The sequence below is a fragment of the Trichomycterus rosablanca genome, chromosome 1 (genome assembly GCF_030014385.1).
Source record: "Trichomycterus rosablanca isolate fTriRos1 chromosome 1, fTriRos1.hap1, whole genome shotgun sequence".
NCBI lineage: Eukaryota > Metazoa > Chordata > Actinopteri > Siluriformes > Trichomycteridae > Trichomycterus > Trichomycterus rosablanca.
In genome coordinates, this window is record NC_085988.1 from 12,117,458 (window position 1) to 12,137,457 (window position 20,000).

A 20,000-nucleotide genomic window follows, 5' to 3' on the forward strand; every position below is an offset into this window, starting at 1 on the left:
CAGATATGTACACACAAATACACACATACACACACACACACATATATAGATATATATTCTAATCCACAGATATGTACACACATACACACACACACACACATATTCTCTCATCCACACACATATATGTACACACAAATACACACATACACACACACACACACACACACACATATAGATATATATTCTAATCCACAGATATGTACACACATACACACACACACACAAACACATACACACACACTTATATTCTCTCATCCACACACAAATATGTACACACACACATACACCTGAAAAATACACACACACACACACACACACACACACACACACACACATATATATATATATACACACACACAAACATGCACATACACACCCCCACACACCCCACACACAAAGACGCACACACCTTTACACACACACACATACTCTCATACACACTAATATGTACACACACACACACACACATTCTCTCATCTACACACACACATATATTATCTCATACATACATGAATATGTACTCACACAAACACACACACACACACACAGAACCCCCCCCCCCCCCCCCCCCCACCCCACACACACGTCTCATTTCAGAACCAGATTCTATTAAAACAGAGTGACCTCTGTGTGATCTTTCCAGCTAGAACAACAGCCGCTCTTCTGTGAAGCTTCTCACAAGACTTTGAAGTATGGCTGTGGGAATTTTAGTTTGTATGGCTGGGCACTGATGTTGGTCAGGAAAGCCTCAGTTGGTGTTCCAGTTTATTCCCGAGCTGTTGAGTGGGGCTCAGGTCAGGACTCTGGAGTTTCATGTCTTTATAAAGCTTGCTTTAATGCTGGAGCAGGAAAGGTCCTTCCCTAATCTACTGCTTAAAATGGGAAGTGTATCATTTCCTTTATATCATTGATTTGTTACACCTGATAGCAACTGTTGTGGCTAAAACACAAAATTATAAGGGACGTCCACTTACTTTTGTGCTTATAGTGTATAATGACTTCAGTACTTATCAGAGGATTTATCTAAAGCAACATACTTCTATCACTGAATACAATTCCAGCTATTGACCTTGGCCTTGCTCTGGGGCCCAACGGGTGGGGCTCAAACCGGCAACCTTGTGATTAATCATCCAGTACTCTAACCGCTCAGCAACCACTGCTTTTTGTTTAAAAAAATAATGATCAGAAACTTGCTTATTCACTGCAGCATTCAGACTGTTCTGTGGCATCTAAATTGTGGACAGTTTTGTTTTCTTTAATGATCCTTGTCAGGTCTAGACGTGAACTGGAGTCACCTGTTGTACTTTCAATCGACCGGACGCAGTTTGGAAAGACACAAATGGGTCCATTAGAGCCCTTAGTTTACACAAAAACAAAACCCTGACGTCCAGGAGACACAAATTATAGCACGACAGAGATCAGAGCAGGTAAATAAAACAACATCTGAGACTTTGAGAGTCTCCAGGACCACAGTGGCTTCAATAATTATAAGATAGAGGAAACTTGGCACAACCTTGAACCTTCCTAGAATGGCGGTCTGGACAAATTGGGCCTTCGGGTATTCAAACCCTGGATGTGTTCATTTTTAAGAAAACAGTTAAGGTAGCATCGAGACTCGGGAAGCATCTTGATACATAACTGCATGAGTAAAACAAAGGTGAATGAATAAATGAATGAATGGATGAATAGATGAATGAATGCATTAATGGATGGATGGATGGATGGATGAATAAATGGATTAATGAATGAATTGATGAATAGATGAATAATTGGATGAATGGATAAATATATTAATGAATGAATAGATAAATGGATGGATGAATGGATGGATGAATGGATGGATAAATGGATGGATGAATGGTTGGATGAATGAATGAATAAATGAATGAATGAATAGATGGATGGATGGATAAATGAATGAATGAATAGATGGATGGATGGATGGATAAATGAATGGATGAATAGATAAATGAATAAATGGATGAATGAATAGATGAATGTATGAATGGATGGATGAATGAATGAATGAATAAATAAATGAATGGATGGATGAATGAATGGATGAATGTATGGTTGAATAAATGAATGGATAAATGAATGGATGGATAGATGAATTAATGGATGAATGGATGGATGAATAAATGAATGGATAAATGAATGGATGGATGGATCAATTAATGGATGGATAGATGAGTAGATGAAAGAATAAATGCATTAATTAATTAATGGATAAATTGATTAATGGATGAATGCATTAATAAATGAATGAATGGATGAATGGATGGATGGATGGAAGAATGAATGGATGGATGGCTGGATGAATAGATGAATGAATTAATCGATACATGGATAAATGGATGGATATATGAGTAGATGAAAGAATGAATGAATTAATTAATTAATGAATAAATGGATTAATGAATGAATGGATGAATGAATAGATGAAAGATTGAATTGAATGAATTAATTAATTCTTTTCGCCAGTCAGTGGAGGATTCTCACAGAGAGCTTTAACATACATGGGGGAACACGCTATGCTCTTTGTATTTCTCCACCGTTCAGACCAGAACTTTCACCAGGCAGTATTGAATGTGTTGATGGTGAAAATGGAAAATACCCACCGAGCCACGGTGCCACCCCCAGTGCAGTCTTGGCATTTTTTGATGGTTCCTGTGAAATACTTGAGGACGTTCCTCTGTTTCTGAAGTTAAAATGGAATTATTGGAGTTAATGGAGCATCTCGCCCCCTCCGTTCATCCTCAAACTCCTTCATCTGACCAGCACTGGCGTTCTGACCGCTGTAGTCCAGCGTGACGCTAACAGGTCTTAGCAGGAACAGATGGGACAGGACCCACCGCAGATCTCTGACGCGTGCATTAATGTGTTGTGACTGCAGGATGGTAACGTACAGAGCGGCGGCGGTGACTGTGTGACGTATCCAGCGCAGATGTTAGAGGGTTCCTCACACACAGGAACATCAGGAACGGTTCAGACTTGCTCTATCAGAACCGCAGATGGTAAACGTGCCAAAGGATTATGCTTCCGCTCTGTACGTTATGTTTAACATGTTTTCTTTACATCTGCATCCATGAGTGTTCTCTACATACCTCACATGTCTCAGAGATATGAAGATGATACATTAAAGCCTCATTAAATCAACCATAACTGCATGAGTGAGTGGGTGGGTGGTTGTGTGAGTGAGTGAGTGAGTGGGTAAACGAATGTTAGAGTGAGTGAGTGAATGAGTGAGTAAATTAGTAAGTAAGCGGGAAGGAAATTAGTGAACAGGTGAGGGAATGGGCTAATGAATCATGGAGTGAATGAGTGAACAGGGGAGGGAATGGGCTAATGAATCATGGAGTGAATGAGTGAACAGGTGAGGGAATGGGCTAATGAATCATGGAGTGAATGAGTGAGCAGGTGAGGCAATGGGCTAGTGAATCAAGGAGTGAATGAGTGAACAGGTGAGGGAATGGGCTAATGAATCATGGAGTGAATGAGTGAACAGGTGAGGGAATGGGCTAATGAATCATGGAGTGAATGAGTGAGCAGGTGAGGTAATGGGCTAGTAAATCAGGGAGTGAATGAGTGAACAGGTGAATCATGGAGTGAATGAGTGAACAGGTGAGGGAATGGGCTAATGAATCATGGAGTGAATGAGTGAACAGGTTAGGGAATGGGCTAATGAATCATGGAGTGAATGAGTGAACAGGTGAGGGAATGGGCTAATGAATCATGGAGTGAATGAGTGAACAGGTGAGGGAATGGGCTAATGAATCATGGAGTGAATGAGTGAACAGGTGAGGGAATGGGCTAATGAATCATGGAGTGAATGAGTGAACAGGTGAGGGAATGGGCTAGTGAATCAGGGAGTGAATGAGTGAACAGGTGAGGGAATGGGCTAATGAATCATGGAGTGAATGAGTGAGCAGGTGAGGCAATGGGCTAGTGAATCAGGGAGTGAATGAGTGAGCAGGTGAGGGAATGGGCTAGTAAATCAGGGAGTGAATGAGTGAACAGGTGAGGTAATGGGCTAGTGAATCAGGGAGTGAATGAGTGAACAGGTGAATCATGGAGTGAATGAGTGAACAGGTTAGGGAATGGGCTAATGAATCATGGAGTGAATGAGTGAACAGGTGAGGGAATGGGCTAGTGAATCAGGGAGTGAATGAGTGAGCAGGTGAGGGAATGGGCTAGTGAATCAGGGAGTGAATGAGTGAACAGGTGAGGTAATGGGCTAGTTAATCAGTGAGTGAATGAGTGAACAGGTGAGGGAATGGGCTAGTGAATCATGGAGTGAGTGAGTGAACAGGTGAGGGAATGGGCTAGTGAATCAGGGAGTGAATGAGTGAACAGGGGAGGGAATGGGCTAGTGAATCAGGGAGTAAATAAGTACACAGGTGAGGGAATGGGCTAGTGAATCAGGAAGTGAGTGAGTGAACAGGTGAGGGAATGGGCTAGTGAATCAGGGAGTGAGTGAGTGAACAGGTGAGGGAATGGGCTAGTGAATCAGGGAGTGAATGAGTGAACAGGGGAAGGAATGGGCTAGTAAATCAGGGAGTGAATGAGTGAACAGGTGAGGTAATGGGCTAGTGAATCAGGGAGTGAATAAGTACACAGGTGAGGGAATAGGCTAGTGAATCAGGAAGTGAGTGAGTGAACAGGTGAGGGAATGGGCTAGTTAATCAGGGAGTGAATGAGTGAACAGGGGAAGGAATGGGCTAGTGAATCAGGGAGTGAATGAGTGAACAGGCGAGGGAATGGGCTAGTGAATCAGGGAGTGAATAAGTACACAGGTGAGGGAATGGGCTAGTGAATCAGGGAGTGAGTGAGTGAACAGGTGAGGGAATGGGCTAGTTAATCAGGGAGTGAATGAGTGAACAGGGGAAGGAATGGGCTAGTGAATCAGTGAGTGAATGAGTGAACAGGTGAGGGAATGGGCTAGTGAATCAGTGAGTGAGTGAGTGAACAGGTGAGGGAATGGGCTAGTGAATCAGGGAGTGAATGAGTGAACAGGGGAAGGAATGGGCTAGTGAATCAGGGAGTGAATGAGTGAACAGGTGAGGGAATGGGCTAGTAAATCAGGGAGTGAATGAGTGAACAGGTGAGGTAATGGGCTAGTGAATCAGGGAGTGAATAAGTACACAGGTGAGGGAATGGGCTAGTGAATCAGGGAGTGAGTGAGTGAACAGGTGAGGGAATGGGCTAGTGAATCAGGGAGTGAATGAGTGAACAGGGGAAGGAATGGGCTAGTGAATCAGTGAGTGAATGAGTGAACAGGTGAGGGAATGGGCTAGTGAATCAGTGAGTGAGTGAGTGAACAGGTGAGGGAATGGGCTAGTGAATCAGGGAGTGAATGAGTGAACAGGGGAAGGAATGGGCTAGTGAATCAGGGAGTGAATGAGTGAACAGGTGAGGGAATGGGCTAGTGAATCAGTGAGTGAATGAGTGAACAGGTGAGGTAATGGGCTAGTGAATCAGGGAGTGAATGAGTGAACAGGTGAGGGAATGGGCTAGTGAATCAGTGAGTGAGTGAGTGAACAGGTGAGGGAATGGGCTAGTGAATCAGGGAGTGAATGAGTGAACAGGGGAAGGAATGGGCTAGTGAATCAGGGAGTGAATGAGTGAACAGGCGAGGGAATGGGCTAGTGAATCAGGGAATAAATGAGTGAACAGGTGAGGGAATGGGCTAGTGAATCAGGGAGTGAATTAGTGAACAGGTGAGGGAATTGGGCTAGTGAATCAGGGAGTGAATGAGTGAACAGGTGAATCATGGAGTGAATGAGTGAACAGGTGAGGGAATGAGCTAATGAATCAGGGAGTGAATGAGTGAACAGGTGAGGGAATTGGCTAGTGAATCAGGGAGTGAATGAGTGAGCAGGTGAGGGAATGGGCTAGTGAATCAGGGAGTGAATGAGTGAACAGGTGAGGGAATTTGGCTAGTGAATCAGGGAGTGAATGAGTGAACAGGTGAATCATGGAGTGAATGAGTGAACAGGTGAGGGAATGGGCTATTGAATCAAGTAGTGAATGAGTGAGCAGGGGAGGCAATGGGCTAATGAATCATGGAGTGAATGAGTGAGCAGGTAAGTGGCTTAAGGAATCAAGGTGTAAATGAGTGATTAAGTGAATTAGTGAATGAGTGAGTGAGTGAATAAATGAGTGAATGGGTAAATGAATGAGTGAGTGGGTGAATGAATAAGTGAGTGAGTGATTGAGTGTGTGAATGAATTAGTTTGTGTGTGAGTGAGTGGGTGAATGAAGAAGTGAGTGAGTGAGCGTGTGAATGAATTAGTTTGTGTGTGAGTGGGTAAATGAATGAGTGAATTATTAACATGTTCAGAAGTGGGATCATGCAGTGAAATGCAGTGGTTTGATTGTAGCTCCGTTAGTACATGAGCGGTAACGTGAGTCGCCCTTCACGGCTGGAGCCTGTAATGAGATGATCAGTGAGGCGTGGAGCTGGGACACTCGCTTTAAGTAGAACACAAAGACACGTCTAATGACCCCCCCCCCCCCCCCCCCCCCCAAACACCCCCACACGCCCCCCACCCCGCCCCATCCCAAAAAAAATGAATAAAAAAACCAGAGGGGAACGTCTTTGTCATTTATCGTTTTGGAAGAAGAGCATGGAGCTTCAGCTCAGTGTGAATCTCTGCATCATTTGGAGTGTGGACAGGGGATTTACTGATCGAAGCACCTCACCTGACCTTTGATCTAAAAGAGAAACCTTGATGAGATCACAAAACGTCTTTGATCTTCAGCACATGGATCCAGATCAGATTTGAAGATCAGTCGGATGGTTAGATGTTTAGTTGGTTCCTTAAATGTCACTTAATTTTGAGGCACGGCCTCTTAATGACTTACAGTTAACTGCACCTGTGTACAGCTGGTGACTTCTCTGTGCTCATATAAAAGGGCTAGACGAAGGGAGAGAGGAAGCATTACAAGCTCCTTTACCTTTAGTAGTTCTGGCTTTATGGTTTAAGCTTGCTGTCTTCTTGAAACGTCTAGACCAGGGGTGTCAAACTCATTCACTCATTTCACAGAGGGCCACATCAGCATTACTGTGCCCCTCAAAGGGCCGATTGTAACGTATCCTGCTGTGATTGCAGTCTGTTGTTTTTCTTGGAGGCTGAATTCTGCATTTATATTGTTCTACTTTACCTCAGACACGGCCTCATAACACAAGAGACACACCGGTTTCCCTTCCTGAAGCACAAACTTGTTTTCACTTTCATTACACTTCCTCCTTCTGCTTAATTTTCTTACTGATCTTCTTGTACATTTTGGGATCATGTGTAAATATGTGTAACATCATCTACTGGCGGGACGTGTCACTTTGCAGGTCACAAAATCAGCCTGCATTTTGAGAGATGCAGTTTGTTTAGGATTTTACAGTGTATTTTAAGACAATTGTTCTGCCCTCACTAATAGTTTATCCCCCTTTCCCAGCTAGACAGACAGACAGACAGACAGACAGACAGACAGACAGACAGACAGACAGCTCCCTTCAGAATACAGTCGGTTTATTTGCTCGCCAGCTGTGTGATACACTGTGTGCACCAGAATGAAGTAAAAATACAAACAATAAAAACAAAGAACTTAATACAGTAAAAGCACACAGCTGTAGTCAAGTGTTACATCTGGTACAATATGAGATTTAACCAAACGTAAAATAGCGCTAAGGAGTTAGCATTTAGTGTGAAGATACTAATTGCTATAGTAACGGTAACAATTGTATTTAATTACAGTAAATTTGTAATTAAAACGCTGTGATATACTCACTAAACATTTACAAACAACTGAGAATATAAACGCCACTACTTACAGACGATGCTTCTGTATTATACTGCAAGATAATTATTTATATTTATTATTATTGTTTACATTACTACCCACGTTCTTTTGCCGTAAAAGTCACATGGCTTCTCAGCGAAGGTCAGAGTTAGTTGCCATGACTACGATGTCAACAGTTAAAGGCGCAGGTGTCTCATTAAATTATAAGCGCGTCTCTGTAACGACTCGAACCATCACAACAATCGTACAGTCGCTTACGCTCTCGCCGGATCTGGCCCGCGGGCCGTGAGTTTGACACCCCTGGTCTAGACTTTTTTTTTCTGCAATTAGTCACAAATTCCCACAGACACACTTTTAAATCTTCTGAACAGCCTTTAACCTTGAGCTTGGTTAAAGGCGCTATATAAGTTGAACTTATTATTATTATTATATTATTACCCAGAAGAGCAGACACTGTTATAGCTACAAAGTGGAGTCAACTCTGTTAACCTTTTCCTGGCCTGAACCGAAATGTTGTTGCAAATCTTTCTATGGCAAATTTCATTTCATTGTCATGCCAGTGTTTTATCCTGGTCAGGGTCGCAGTGGGTCCGGTTTTCTCACAATGCAGTAACGCACCCCGGACTGGACGCCCGCTCCATACAAATCACTCATGCCTGTGTGTAAACGCTGACCAACTGTATGGAATTCCCATAGACACAGTCCAAAATCTTGTGGCACGCAACAACCTCACGGTCAGGTGTCCACATACTTTTGGTTATAACGTTTACATTTACATTTTTGGCATTTAGCAGACGCTTTTATCCAAAGCAACTTACATCACAGTGTACAGCTTGAGCAATTAAAGGTTAAGGGCCTTGCTTAAGGGCCCAACAGCAGCAACCTGGCGGTGGTGGGGCTTGAACCAGCGACCCTCTGGTTACTAGTCCATTGCCTTAACCATTAGGCTACTGCTTGCCTCCAATAAGGAGTTATAAGTATAATATAACTGATTAATTGGTGTATCATGAAGTGACCATACTCTGTGGCTAATTTCATTTCATTGTCATGTTTTACCAGTGTTATATCCTGGTCAGGGTCACAGTGGGTCCGGTTTCCCCAGACCACTAGAAGCAATGCAGTAACAGACCGCAGACAGGACGCCCCATCCAAGCAAAACCACTCATGTCTGTATTTAAATGCTGACCAACTGTATAGAATTAAGTATATAAAACCAATCATGTTCTTCGTTTTGTGGCAACAGTTTGGGGAAGTCCCCTCCCTGTCATGAATAAGGTGCAAAAAGACACAGCTTGACCAGTTTGGTGTGAGGAATCTTCAGTGTCCTCAACCCCAAACCCATATTAAACACCTGTGGGATGATGAAACACATTCTTGTTTAACATCAGTGCCTGATTTTGCACATCAGGGCACAAATTCCCATAGTCACATTCCAAAATCTTGGGCACGCAACAAGCTCAAGGTCAGGTGACACAGCCTGACCAGTTTGGTGTGAGGAATCTCCCGTGACCCCATTGAACACCTCTGGGATAATCAAACGCATTCTTGTCTTGCAAGTCAGGGCACAAATTCCTATAGGCACATTCCAAAACCTTTGGCACGCCTTTTCAGAAAAGCAGAGGATGTCCAACAAGGTCATGGTCATTTGTCCACATACTTTTGGCACATAGTGTACCTAGTGTCCAGAAATAACTCTGAGAGATTCCCATCAGATACCCATCAGGTGTGATTAGAAAGGCGTCCAGTTAAACGTACGTGTGTGTGTGTGTGTGTGTGTGTGTGTGTGTGAGGCTATTTCACAGCTGAGCGAGCAGCTAACAGAGTGGACGCGTGATTGACACCCGGCATGCGCCGTGTCCTATTATTCCAGCTCATCTAGCACGCGTCCACTCTCACGTCTACATTTACCGCAGCTTTGTTACCCATTACTGTCCATTTACTGTCCGATCACTGACTGATCACTGACTGATCACTGACTGCTCCCTCCCTCTCTGTCTGTCTGTGTTCTTCCAGAGATCGAAAAGGTCCAGAAAGGAGATGAGAAGGAGGACGAGAAGTTCATCGACGTGGTCATCAACAAGAACATGAAACTGACTCAGAAAGTCCTGATTCCCGTCAAACAGTTCCCCAAAGTGAGTGACCCTCTATCACGCACTGACCAAACACACCGAGAGGACACCAGGATTCTAATTTAACAAATAAATAAATAATCTATTATATAAAGGAAATTTTACACTTTCAAGTTTGCAGGACCAGTTTATGGAAGTACCTCTCCTAGTTTAGCACATCTGTTCTGATCTCAGTCCCACTCAACAGCTTTGGGATGAACCGACTAATGAATGAATGAATGAGTAAATAAATGATCAAATGAACAAACAAACGAAGGAATAATTGAATGAAAGAATAAACAAAAAAATGAATTGATGAATAAATGAACAAATAAATTAACTAATGAATAAATAAATGAACGAATAAATGAATGAATAAATAAATTATTGGATGAATGAACAAATAAATAAACTTATGAATGGATAAGTAATCAAATGAACCAATGAACAAAAAAAATGAACGAAAGAATGAATGAATGAAAAAATGAATAAATGAGTTAATAAATGAAAGGATGAATGAATGAACGAATAAATAAACAAATTAAAGAATGGATAAATAAATGAATAAATGAATGAATAAACACTGACTGAAAAATGGATGACTGAAGGAATAAATAAATGAACAAATGAACAAACGAATAATTGAACAAAAGAATAAAAGAATGAATAAATGAACGAATTAACAACTAAACAAATGAATGAATGAATAAACAAACAAACAAACAAACAAACAGAAAAATGAAAGAATGAAAAAACAAAAGAATGAATGAATTAACGAATGAATAAATAATCAATAAAAAATGAATAAATGAACAAATAAATGGATGAATGAATGAACAAACGAATGAATAAGTAAGTGAATTAATAAATTAATGATGAATAAATGATAAAATGAACAAACAAAAGAATGAAAGAGAGAATGAATGAATAAATGATCTAATGAACGAACAGATGAATGAATGAAAGAAAGAATGAATGATCAAATGAACGAAAGAATAAATGAATGAATAAATAAACAAATAAATGAACTAGTGAACGAATAAATAAATGGATGAATGAATAGATGGATGAACGTATGACTAAATGATCAAATGAACAATCAGAAGAACGGACGAAAAAATAAATGAATGAATGAACTAATGAATGAATGAATGAACAAATAGATGATTGAATGAATTTATATATGATCTAAAAAAAGAAAGAACGAACAAACGATTGAACGCAAAACTGAGTAAATGAAAAAAATGAATGAAAGAATGAATGAATGAATGAAAGAATAAATGAATGAATGAATGAATTAATTAATTATTAAACGGATGAATAAAGGATTAAATTAATAAATGAATGGGTAAATGAATGAATGAATACATGAATGAACGAAAGACTGAATAAACAAATAAAAAAATAAATGGAAGGATGAATGAACGAAAGACTGAATAAACGAATGCATGAATAAATGAATGAACGGATGAATGAATGAATAAATGAACAAAAGACAGAACAAACAAATAAATGAATGAATGAATGAACGACTGAATAAACGAATAAATAAATGAATGAATGAACGACTGAATAAACGAATGAATAAATGAATGAAAGACTGAATAAACGAATGAATGAATGAATGAATGAAAGACTGAATAAACAAATGAATGAATAAATAAATGAATGAATGAATAAACGACTGAATAAACGAATGAATAAATGAATGAATAAATGAATGAATGAATGAATGAATGAAAGACTGAATAAACGAATGAATGGATGAATAAACGAATGAATGGATGAATAAATGAATGAAAGACTGAATAAACGAATTAATAAATGAATAAATGAATGAAAGACTGAATAAACGAATAAATGAATGAATAAATGAATGAATGAATGAATGAATGAAAGACTGAATAAACGAATGAATGGATGAATAAACGAATGAATGGATGAATAAATGAATGAAAGACTGAATAAACGAATTAATAAATGAATAAATGAATGAAAGACTGAATAAACGAATAAATGAATGAATAAATGAATGAATGATAGACTGAATAAACTAATGAATGAATGAATGAACGGATGAATGAATGAACGACTGAATTAACGAATGAATGAATGAATGGATGAATAAATGAATGAATGAATGAATGAAAGACTGAATAAACGAATGAATGGATGAATAAATGAATGAATGAATGAAATACTGAATAAACGAATGAATGAATGAAAGACTGAATAAACGAATGAATGGATGAATAAATGAATGAATGAATGAATGAATGAAAGACTGAATAAACGAATGAATGAATGAATGAAAGACTGAATAAACGAATGAATGAATGAATGAAAGAGTGAATAAACGAATGAATGGATGAATAAATGAATGAATGAATGAAGGAATGAAAGACTGAATAAACGAATGAATGGATTAATAAATGAATGAATGAATGAAAGACTGAATAAACGAATGAATGAAAGACTGAATAAACGAATGAATGAATGATTGAATGAAAGACTGAATAAACGAATGAATGGATGAATAAATGAATGAATGAATAAATGAAAGACTGAATAAACGAATGAATGGATGAATAAATGAATGAATGAATGAATGAAAGACTGAATAAACGAATGAATGAATGAATGAAAGACTGAATAAACGAATGAATGAATGAATGAATGAAAGACTGAATAAACGAATGAATGGATGAATAAATGAATGAATGAATGAATGAAAGACTGAATAAACGAATGAATGGATGAATAAATGAATGAATGAATGAATGAATGAAAGACTGAATAAACGAATGAATGAATGAATGAAAGACTGAATAAACGAATGAATGAATGAATGAATGAAAGACTGAATAAACGAATGAATGGATGAATAAATGAATGAATGAATGAATGAATGAAAGACTGAATAAACTAATGAATGGATGAATAAATGAATGAATGAATGAAAGACTGAATAAACGAACGAATGAATGAATGAAAGACTGAATAAACAAATGAATGAATGAATGAATGAAAGACTGAATAAACGAATGAATGAATGAAAGACTGAATAAACGAATGAATGGATGAATAAATGAATGAATGAATAAATGAAAGACTGAATAAACTAATGAATGAATGAATGAATGAACGCTCATCTCGGTACATGAAGCATGCGTCCCCGGTACGTGTGCCCCTCAGACTGTGTGCTCAGCTCTCTGTCAGTAAGCCGCTCTAATGGAATCTCCTGTCGGGTGGATTCACACTCAGCGTGGTTCAGCAGCGAGAGGCGCTAATCCTGCCCGCGCGCTAATCCGCTCTGAGCTTTTACACCGCCATCACGTCCAGGGTGACGTAAAGCGTCGGCTCCGCCCATAAATGAAGTCGTCCTCAACCGATAGAGCACCGGAACCGCCGACCACTCTCGGTCAGCCGCCACCATTTATCTTCAGCCGAGCACGACGGCTAATCCGCCGCCGGACAAATCTGCTAATCCGTTTCTGCTAACGCTCCTCAGCGGCCGAGAAAAGTCGACGGGTTTAATTTGGTGTGTCTGACAGGAGACACGAGTGACTGAGTGAATCCACGAGCACCCAGATCAGGGTCACAGGAATCAAAATCATCCGCCGCAGCTCCACATCTGATAACTTCATTTCTGTAGAGACGCAGAGAGACTCCAGAACAATCCGAAATCCTCCTGCTGGGGGTTAGGAAACTAGTAGTGGTGCTATTGAGGTCATGGATTCATTCATTCATCCATTCATCCTCAGTAACCACTTCATCCTAGACAGAGTGGTGTGATCCTCAAAAATCTGTCCTAAAAAACACAAATAAAAATTACATCATGGAGAATCACACTCACTCACTCACTCACTCACTCACTCATTCAATCATACTCTCAAATACACATTCACTACTAACACATTCACTCACTCACTCATTTACTCACTTAATCACACTCTTACGTACACATTCACTCATTTATTCACTGACTCACACAATCACTCACTACTCACTCAATATTCACTATTCACTCATTCAATCACACTCTCACATACACATTCACTCACTCACTCACTCATTCACTCACTATTTACTATTCACACATTCACTCACTACTCACTCACTATTCACTCACATGCCCATTCACTCACTCACACACTTACCTATTCACTACTCACTCACTATTCACTGTTTACTCATCCACTCACTATTCACTCATTATTTACAATTCACTCATTTGCTCACTACTCTCTCTGTTCACTCACTCAGTCACTCACTTACTCACTCACACACTCACTCTTTTATTCACTCACTTACACATTCACTCACTCACTCACTCATCCACTCACCCATTTACCCACTAACTCACTCACTCATTTACTCACACATTAACTCAGTCACACACCCACTCACTCATTCACTCACTCACTCACTGACTACTCACTCAGTTATTTACTAACTCACTCATTCATTCACTCACTCATTCACTGACTACTCACTTATTTACTCACTCATTTACTTACTCACTCAATCATTTACTCACTCACTACTCATTTATTCACTCACATTCACTCATTCACTTCCTAACTTACTCAAACACTTACTCACTTACACATTCACTCACTTACTCACTCACTACTCAGTCACTCACTCACATAACTGTTTACTCATTTAATGACTACTCGCTATTCACTATTCACTCATTCACACACTCACTCCCTCACACATTCACTCACACATTCCCTCACTCATTCACTCACTCACTCATTTACTCACTCACTCATTCACTACCCACTTACTCATTTCCTCTCAATCATTTATTCATTTATTCACTCACTACTCATTTATTCACTCACACACTCGCTCATTTACTCACTCACACACTCACTCACTCACTCGCATTTTTTGATGCAGCGGCAGACTGTGTTTGGAGTGACAACAGTTTTCTGAAGCATTAGGCACAGTAACATGAAACATGATGGTTCATCTGAAAGCTCCATCAGTGGTTTCATTCCCTTGGCCTACACATGCTGAGATTTCTCTCTGGTCTTTTCTCTCTGGTCCCTCAGAGACCTGAATTATCTGTGATTCTGTGTTGAGGAATGTTCTCATTGAAGTGATTGACGATGAGCTGGTGTCACTTTCAGAGGAACCCTGTGAGTACGAGTGACTCCCTGTCGCTATTAAGAGCTTCTGCTGCTCCACCAAACGAGACTCGCTGGTTCTATTTTTTAACCAAAATAAAATCTTTTTTTTCGTTTCATTTGTCCGGTGGGCCGCTGGTCACATGATCTCATTACACTCTGCTTTACTTCTTCAGCTGTTTAACATGATTTTATTCCTCATATTATCGGGATCTGTGTGTTTGTGGACGACCGTTTTTACCAGGTATCATGTAGGAATGAACATCCATGATTGAGGAAATCCAGCCCGTATCATTTTCAGGCCTCATTTTCAGCAGTAAGTGGATGATTTAATACAATAAGAGCAGCAGCGGTGGAGAAAAGGCTGAATCTGCGTGGGTCGATGCTTCACGTCTGGGTTATTGATGACAGGGAGGAAAAAAAAATAGTCATTAGCATCACAAAAAGAACAAGGTAAAAAAAGAGAGCCTATAATTTAAGTGATGGGTCTGTCACGGTAGTGAATGATTGGAACACAGACTGTTTTGTACAAAAGAGAAACAAAAGAAGTTTATTTTGGGTTTTATTAAAATATGATGACACTTGCTGGCTCAAAAATACACATAAAGTACGACTGATATTTGCCTTCATGATCCCCTATGAAGAAACTTCCGGAAACGAAACTAGTCGGATTTTTGTTTACGATACTTGGACGAATCGATTGAGTTGATCCTGTGCAATAGTATAGAGGTTAAGACACTCCAAAAGTTTAATTTTAGCCAGATTAAAAAAAAAAATTTGGGATTATTGTCCTGCTTGAGCAGCCAAATCCTCATTCATTCATTCATTCATTCATTCATTGTCTATTTTACCACCACTTCATCCTGGTCAGGGTCATAGTGGGTAGAATTCACCAGATGAAAGGCAGGAAACACCCTGGACAGGTCGCCAGTACATTACCTAGGGGGACTTTAATATATCCACTTAACCTGACTGCATGTGATTGGACTGTGGGAGGAAACCAGAGCCAATCATAGGATAAAGCCAGATAGGGTCTCCTCATAACTGAGATTTAATTAATGCATTAAAAATAAATGAACAAACCCTGCACAAGGCTGGAGCACCAGGCTTTGAGGAAAACAATCATAGACGTCTTGCCAGGACCTTGATCTATGTTCAGTGTCCATTTAGCCATATTTTTACCAGGTCATTGGAGTTCTCTTCTCATAAGCAACAGAAACAAAGTAAGAAATGAGAGACATGATTTTATCATTTCAACCCACAGCCACAATGGAGAAAGCGGATAGGACGGGGATAGAGCAGAACTGAGAACTGCTCTAGGAACTGGAAATCCAGGCATAACATTATGAGCACTGACAGGTGAAGTGAATAACACTGATTATCTCTTCATCACAGCACATGTTAGTGGGGGGGGGGGGGGATATTAGGCAGCAAGTGAGCATTTTATCCTCAAAGTTGATGTTAGAAGCAGGAAAAATGGACGAGCGTGAGGATTCGAGCGAGTTTGACGAGGGCCAAATTGTGATGGCTAGACGACTGGGTCAGAGCATCTCCAAAACTGCGGCTCTTGTAGGATGTTCCCGGTCTGCAGTGGTCAGTATCTATCAAAAGTGGTCCAAGGAAGGATCAGTGGTAAACCGACGACAGGGTCATGGGCGGCCAAGGCTCATTGATGCACGTGGGGAGCGAAGGCTGGCCCGTGTGGTCCGATTCGCTCTCCCGGGACGGTTCCATCATGAAGCCTCCAGCAGCTTCAGTGTAGAAGAGAGACTGAACTGTGCTTTTCAGCAGTAGGTGGATTATTTTCGACAGTAAGAGCAGCAGTGGTGAAGAAAAAGCCATAAATGTGTGGGTCGTTGCTTCAGGTGCTTCAGAGCGACTCGCATTTCTTCAAAGTATAAACGCTTCTGTTCACGTAGAGAAGAGACCGAGCGGCTCGAGACTGGATCCACTTCACATCGTTAAAGAGCCGCTTAAAGGCAGAAATGTATCAGTTAAGTGTTGAATGTCGTGTTAAAGATAAATTAATTAATGATTTTTTTTTCCATACAGCAGTTCATTCTGCTGATATCAGGAATTTAGAATCAATGTCATATTCAGAGCCGAGTCTTTATCTGCCAGCCTTTCAGTTCCTTCTTCTCACAAATACACTTTGTGAAATACACACACTGAAATACACAACATGGACTTGAATTTACATGTTTCAAGTGTAATCAATCAATTATACTCATCAGCTCCACTTACCATATAGAAGCACTTTGTAGTTCTACAATTACTGACTGTAGTCCATCTGTTTCTCTGCATGCTTTGTTAGCCCCCTTTCATGCTGTTCTTCAATGGTCACGACTCTCACAGGACCACCACAGAGCAGGTATTATTTAGGTGCTGGATCATTCTCAGCACTGCAGTGACACTGACATGGTGGTGGTGTGTTAGTGTGTGTTGTGCTGGTATGAGTGGATCAGACACAGCAGCGCTGATTGAGAATAGTCCACCAACCAAACACATCCAACCAACAGTACCCCGTGGGCAGCGATGTGATCACCGATGAAGGTCTAGAAGATGACCAACTCAAACAGCAGCAATAAATGAGCGATCGTCTCTGACTTTACATCTACAAGGTGGACCAACTACAGTGGATATAAAAAGTGTACACACCCCTGTTAAAATGCTAGGTTTAGTGATGTAAAAAAAATGAGACCAAGATAAATCACTTCAGAACTTTTTCCACCTTTAATGTGACCTATAACCTGTACATCTCAATTGAAAAACTAACTGAAATCTTTAGGGGGAGAAGTAAAAAATAAAAAAATAAAATAATGTGGTTGCATAAGTGTGCACACCCTCTTATAACTGGGGGTGTCGCTGTGTTCAGAATGAACCAATCACATTCAAACTCATGTTAAATAGGAATCAGTAGACACCTGCCATCATTCAAAGTGCCTCTGATTAACCCCAAATAAGTTCAGTTGTTCTAGTAGGCTTTTCCTGACATTTTCTTAGTCGGGTCTTACAGCAGAAGCCATGGTCCGCAGAGAGCTCCCAAAGCATCAGAGGGATCTCATTGTCAAAAGGCATCAGTCTGGAGAAGGGTACAAAAGAATTTCCAAGGCATTAGATATACCATGGAACACAGTGAAGTCAAGTCATCATCAAGTGGAGAAAATATAGGACAACGGTGACATTGCCAAGAACAGGACGTCCCTCCAAAATTGATGAAAACAAGAAGAAAGCTGGTCAGGGAGGCTACCAAGGGGCCTACAGCAACATTAAAGGAGTTGCCGGAATTTCTGGCACGTACTGGCTGTGTACTACATGTGACAACAATATCCCGTATTCTTCATATGTCTGGGCTATGCGGTAGGGTGGCAAGACGGAAGCTTCTTCTTATGAAGAAAAACATCCAAGCCCGGCTACATTTTGCAAAAACGCATTTGAACTCTCCTAAAAGCATGTGTTATGGTCTGATGAAACCAAGGTTGAACTTTTCGGCCATAATTCCAAAAGGTATGTTTGGCGCAAAAACAACAGTGCACATCACCAAAAGAACACCATACCCACAGTGAAGCATGGTGGTGGCAGCATCATGCTGTGGGGCTGTTTTTCTTCAGCTGGTACTGGGGCCTTAGTCAAGGTGGAGGGAATTATGAACAGTTCCAAATACCAGTCGATGTTGGCACAAAACCTTCAGGTTTCTGCTGGAAAGTTGAAGATAAAGAGGAACTTCATCTTTCAGCACGACAACGACCCAAAGCATACATCCAAATCAACCAAAGAATGGCTTCACCAGAAGAAGATTAAAGTTTTGGGATGGCCCAGCCAGAGCCCAGATCTGAATCCGATTGAAAATCTGTGGGGTGATCTGAAGAGGGCTGTACACAGGAGATACCCCCGCAATCTGACAGACCTGGCAGATTTAACAGGGGTGTGTACACTTTTTATATCCACTGTAGGTAGGAGTGTCTAATAGAATGGACAGTGAGTGGACAAGGTATTTAAAATCTCCAGCAGTGCTGCTGTGTCTGATCCACTCATACCAGCACAACACACACTAACACACCACCACCATTTCAGTGTCACTGCAGTGCTGAGAATCATCCACCACCTAAATAATACCTGCTCTGTGGTGGTCCTGTGGGGGGGGGGGTCCTGACCATTGAAGAACAGCATGAAAGGAGACTAACAAAGCATGCAGAGAAACAGGTGGACTACAGTCAGTAATTGTAGAACTACAAAGTGCTTCTATATGGTAAGTGGAGTTGATAAAATGGACAGTGAGTGTAGAAACAAGGAGGTGGTTTTAATGTTATGGCTGATCAGTGTATAAAGGACAACAGTTTAGGGAAGGCCCTTTCCTGTTCTAGCATGAGCAAGCTCTATAAAGACATGAATAAAAGCTCGATTTAAAGAAACTCCAGTGGCCTGACCTCTGTACCACTCAACAGCTCTGGAATGAACTGACCAATATTAGTGCCCATTCACAAAAATTCTCTTTTGACTGAATGGGCACAAATTCCCATACATAGACACACTTCAAAGCCTCCTCAGAAGAGTGGCTGTTGTTTTAGCTGGGAAGATTTAATAGCATGTGTTTTTGAATTGGGGCATCCAACAAGCTCAAGGTCTTTATATATTATTAGAATGTCAAACTGTTTGTCAAAAATAATAATAGAACATAATAATTTTCCCTTTTCATTAGTGTATTGTGGGTTTATAAACATCTGCGGGGTCAAAACATCCCCACAGCGACGTACATGATTAGTTCGATGGTGTAAAAAGTTCTATAACGTCAAAAAACTTGGAGCCTTTGTTAGTGATTGATTGATTACAGCCACTGATGCCTGTGTACTCGTGTAATTAGAGCTTGTTGTGACACTGTTACAACACAAACCCTGTTGCTGGAAAAGTTGGGACGTTTTGTGACATGCAGTAAAACAGGAATCTGTGATTT

General features: G+C 40.5%; 1 protein-coding gene across 2 annotated transcripts in view; it reads left to right on the plus strand.

Annotated features, from left to right (window-relative positions):
• The window catches only part of khdrbs3 (KH domain containing, RNA binding, signal transduction associated 3), a 197,482-nt gene that overhangs the window by 127,492 nt on the left and 49,990 nt on the right, over nucleotides 1–20,000 (plus strand). For both annotated transcript variants that reach the window (XM_063017879.1, XM_063017945.1), the window contains exon 2: nucleotides 9,814–9,932. In XM_063017879.1, coding sequence (XP_062873949.1) covers nucleotides 9,814–9,932 — 119 coding nt within the window. The remainder of the gene's footprint in view (nucleotides 1–9,813; nucleotides 9,933–20,000) is intronic.